This window comes from Nesoenas mayeri (assembly GCF_963082525.1).
Source record: "Nesoenas mayeri genome assembly, chromosome: 9".
Taxonomy (NCBI): Eukaryota; Metazoa; Chordata; class Aves; order Columbiformes; family Columbidae; genus Nesoenas; species Nesoenas mayeri.
The window spans coordinates 2,474,331-2,479,072 of record NC_137557.1 but is presented as its reverse complement, the minus strand read 5'-3'; the positions used below and the strand labels follow the sequence as shown (position 1 = coordinate 2,479,072).

The window sequence follows — 4,742 nt, the reverse complement described above, 5'->3', positions numbered from 1 at the left end:
TCTAACAGGGTATTAATGATTGATGTGTATAAATGAGATGAGGACACTCGGTGCAGTTTGTCACCGCTTGTGTGTTTGTGACAGAAATACACAGGGCTGAAATTCCCTGTTTGTAGCGTCAGCTGAGGAGGTGGCGGGAGCGCCGTGCTCTGCCTCGCTCTACTTCGCTTTTGAAGGCCTCCAAGGAAATAAATGATCAAGGAGTTCTCAGTGTTCAACCCCCGGCAAAGTGAGCAAACTTTTGGCCTTATTGAAGTGGCAGCTTTAGACTGAAGCGTTTACAACCAGGTGTGGGTCTGTTGGGTTTCCTGTGTGAGCCCGGGCACCACGGCACAAAGCGGCGGCATTTCTGGGTGTCGAGGCTGCAGCTCCGTTTACTTACCGGTAACTCATACTATTTTTTTTTTTTACTCTGTATCACAATCTTTTAATCATCCATTTGAGGGAAAAAATGGAAATTTGGGAAGGCAGTTTTGATGTAGCGAAGTTCTAAGCCTCCCCTCAGTGCGTTTGTCACGCTGAGCTCTGCTGCTTCCTCTTAGGAGCTTTGTCATATTTTTTACTGCAGTTAGTAAAAAATATTACATTTTTCTTATGTAGGAGCAGATACTATTTATGTCATTGCGGTAACTGAGCTCAGCATAGGGAAGGCGTAAAACCGAGCTTAGAAAGTACTCGTGAGGAACTGAAGGATCGCGGCGCTGAACCCGGAAAGGGCCAAGATGGCGCCGGCGGAGGTGCCGCCGCTGCCCGAGCCGGTGCTGCTGCGGGTCCTGGAGCTGCTGTCGCCGCGGGACCGGCTGCGGGCGGCCAGGTGGGACCCCCGGGCCCCCCCCCCCGCCCCGAGCGGCCCCGGCAGCGGCGCTGATCGCGGCCCCTTCCCCGCAGGGTCTGCCGGCGGTGGCGGCGGCTGGTGCTGGACCGGGCCGTGTGGAGACACGTGGATCTGAGCGCGCAGCGGGTACGGGGGAGACGGGGCGGGAATCACCCCCTGAGGGCGGGGGGATTAGGTGGGGGGCGTGAAATTCGGGGGGCTCACCGCACTGCGGGTAGGGGGATGAGACTGGGGGAATCGCCCCGCTGTAGGTGGGGGGATAAAATGTGGGGGATGAGATGGGGGGGGTCACCACACTGCGGGCAGGACTTGAGGTGGGGCGGTCAGCTCCACTGCGGGCAAAGGGGATGAGACTGGGGATGGGTCACCCCGCTGTGGGTGGGGGGATAAGATGGGGGTGATGAGATTGGGGGTGGGTCACCCCACTGTGGACAGGGTTTAAGATGAGGGGGTCAACCCCACTGCAGGCAAGGGGATGAAATTGGGAGGGTCAACCCCACTGCAGGTGGGGGGATGAGATATGGGGGGCGTCACTCACTGCAGGCTGGGAGTGAGATGGGTCACCCCACTGAGAGCAAGGGGATGAAATTGAGGGGGTCACCCCACTGCAGGCTGGGGATGAGATGAGGAAGGGGGTTCACCCCACTGCAGGCGGGGGGATGAGGTTGAGGGTCACCTTACTGTAGGCTGGGGATGAGACTGGTGGGGGGACCACCCCACTGCAGGCAGGGGCTGAAGGAAGGAGCACCACCCCACTGCATGCAGAGATCTGGGGGTGCCCCCCCTGCTGCCCACCCCCTGGGAACAGTCCCTTTGCCCTTTGCCCGCAGCTCAGCTCCCGGGCCCTGTGGCAGCTGCTGCGGCAGCGGCTCCAGGACTCGCTGCGGTCGCTGGGGCTGCGGGGCGGGCTGGGCTCCGGCACCCGGCGGCGGCTCCTGTCCCCAGCGCTGCTGGCCGCCCTGGGGACACGCTGTCCCCAGCTTCACCGCCTGGCCCTGGCCGAGACCGACCTCCGCGCCATCCCCTACGAGAGCATCCCCGCTTCCCTCACGGCGCTGGAGCTGAACCGCTGCGAGATCCCCAGCGCCTGGTTCTGCGGCTCAGCCTCGGGGTCCCTGCCTCAGCTTCAGCACCTCATTATCTGCAACGTCCCGGCCTTTTCTGATCGCCACCTGCTGAACGTGTCCTCCCAGAGCCGCCTGAAGACGCTGAGCCTTTCCGGCACCTACCGCCTGACGGACGTGGGGATCCAGCGAGCGACTCCGCAGCTGGAGCAGCTGGAGCGCTTGGTGCTGCGCGGCTGCGGCGTCGGCGACGCCGCCGTGGGCTCCATTGGGTGCCACATGAAAGAGCTGCGGTTCCTGGAGATCAGTGATGCCGAGTTCCTGACGAACGCGGGTTTGACTCGTTTAACGACTCTGCAGCACCTGGAGACGGTGAGCCTCGACCTCGGCGAGAAGATTTCTCTTGGTGCTGTTACTGCTTTGTGCCAAGAGCTGCCCCAGCTGAGGAACCTCAGACTAGGCAGGACTCGCTTTGAAGATGAAGTGACAGATAAAATTCGGGCGAGTTTGCCCCTCTGTAGCATTACACACACTCCCTGACACAGGGCCCAAAGCTGTAAGGCCTTTGCTAATTGTTTGACTTTTCTTTAGTATGAGGGTGGTGAGAGCCTGGCCCAGGTTGGCCAGAGAGGTGGTAGATGAACCATCCCTGGAGACATCCCAGGCCAGGCTGGACGGGGCTCTGAGCACCCTGAGCTGGTGAAGATGTCCCTGTCATGGCAGGGGGGCACTGGGGGAGCTGGGAACGTCCCTTCAACACAAACTATTCTGTGATTTTATTATACAGATAGTACAGAAGCCACACCTGCCAGTAGCATTGGGGAGATGTAGATAAACTCAGTTCTAGTCACCGTTGGGCCAAATCTGCGGAAATTTAAGTGTTGTATTTTGTAACTTGTAGCCAATTAATCCATTCCGTGCTTGGATGGGATGTGTTCTGGGTTGTGATCTTTCTGACAGAAAAACAATCAAGCTGTACACAGGCTGGTAAGAAGCTTCCCATTGTTGGCAGGTGAAGAGAGAGTCGTAATAAAAGCTCATTTTGAATTCTGCTGGTTTGATGAACCTTTTTTCTTCTTCTTGAATGTTTTCAGTGATTCCAGCTGTATTGCTGCCCTGTCAGTCACCCTGTTTGTTACTGGCGATGTCCCCCCAGCTCGGTTGCCAGTCTGTATTAGATTTCAGGCATCTTTCAGCAAGAGTCTTGTCAGGAAAGATCTCATGCTACAGGGTCTGGGCAAACAAGTCATAAATCTAAGTATATTGCTTGGCTTTTTGTGCATTTGTTTGCTGGCTGGTAACACTTAGTAACAGCTCTCCAATGAGTGGGTGAGCTGTGTGTACTTGAAACCAAAGTTTGGTCTAATTTTAGCCTCTTGAGTTTAACATTTAAAGAGCTGGGAGCCAAAGGAGGCTCAGCTGGTGTGGCAGCACATGAAGTGTTTGCCAAGGTCTGCTCGGTGCCACCAGATCAGTGAGTTGACCAAAGGTACTTAATTCACAGCGTTACCCTGCATCCCCTTCTGAAAATCTCTGCTCCTCTCCTTTCATACATACAGGAATTGCTTCGGGATTTTAAGCTTAATGATTAATTTGCACCCAGGTGTTGATGAATTTTGCATCGGAAGAGCTGAAGCGTAACGTCCCCCTAGTTTGCTTGGGGAGGAGGGGAGTTGCTTTTGAGATGGGAATAAATGCACAGTGTGTGCGCTGGATTTAGCATGGGGTATGTGCGATAGTACCAAGCAGCAGCAGTATGTGTAGTAATTTATGAATAGTAATGCAGATGTAAAAGGGTTGTCTGAAGTAGTTACGTGGTGGTTAAATGCAAAGTCACAGCACAAAATCTGGATGATTGAGGGAAACAAATACACAGAAAGAGGTGACTGGGGGATGTAAGGACTACTTAGTATTCTTTTTAATAGAAAAAAAAAGCCTTGTATATTGATGAAAAGCCTAAGGTTGATAATTTCACCTTTACCTGCTTTAAAAATCTGTTAGGAGATTCTCTTATGTAGCTACAGGGGTTCCCAAATACGGTTCAGGTAGAATTTGCTCAGGTGAAATATTTACTGGAAAATAGCATTAAAATGGCACCAGAGAGCTGACCTGTGCTGGACCCAAAGCACGGATTCTGTGCCAGTTTTGGAAATCACTCATTGAGGAACAGAATACACGCTGGTTGGCGGTGAGTTACTGGTCTGGTGGGGAGTTCTAATAGAATCAATATTCTTTTAGTCTGTTTTACTGCTAGAAGTAGCTCGATTTGCCTTAAAGAAGTTCGATTCAGACTGAGAATAGGTTGCTTCTGTAGTTTGTGTTGAGTTTTGCTCGGGACGTGTCCGCAGGGGCAGGAGAAGCTGCCACAGAATGGAGATGTGCCTGTGATTAACGCAATAGCCCACCTGGTGTCACTGTTCCTTCACCGTGGTGGCCCCAAAACCAACCTGTTCAGAAAAGATGACTGTAAACTGACAAAATTCTTTATGCCGATGTAGTTCTTAGTATTTTCATTTAAGTTTGAAATAATGTAACACCAGCCTAAGGAAAAATAAGACAAAAGCTGCTTGAATGTTGATGCTGAAGGGTTTACTCCTGGCAATCTGCTCCTCTGCCGGCAGATTCACTCCACTCACACTTTGCCAAGGCCTCTTATTTTAGCTGCATTCTCCCGGAATAGTTAAATATAGGGGTGAGACTCATGTGATGGGTTTCCAAGGGGTTTTGGCAATGTTTGCTACAGCTCGTTCCAGAACATAATAATGTTGAAAAGGAATATTATTGCCTTTGGAATTTACTGACATTTTCTGTATTTAACCATCATAAGCTCAGGATGGTTAAGA

The 4,742-nt window shown here is 52.6% G+C and overlaps 1 protein-coding gene across 1 annotated transcript; it reads left to right on the top strand.

Annotated features, from left to right (window-relative positions):
• Positions 1–722: 722 nt before the first annotated feature.
• Positions 723–2,439, top strand: LOC308043527 (F-box/LRR-repeat protein 12-like; the record flags this gene model as incomplete). Its single annotated transcript, XM_080349684.1, has 3 exons — positions 723–814; positions 889–961; positions 1,666–2,439. The coding sequence occupies 3 exons, from the start codon at positions 723–725 to the stop codon at positions 2,437–2,439; spliced, it is 939 nt and encodes a 312-aa protein (XP_080205810.1).
• Positions 2,440–4,742: the final 2,303 nt, after the last annotated feature.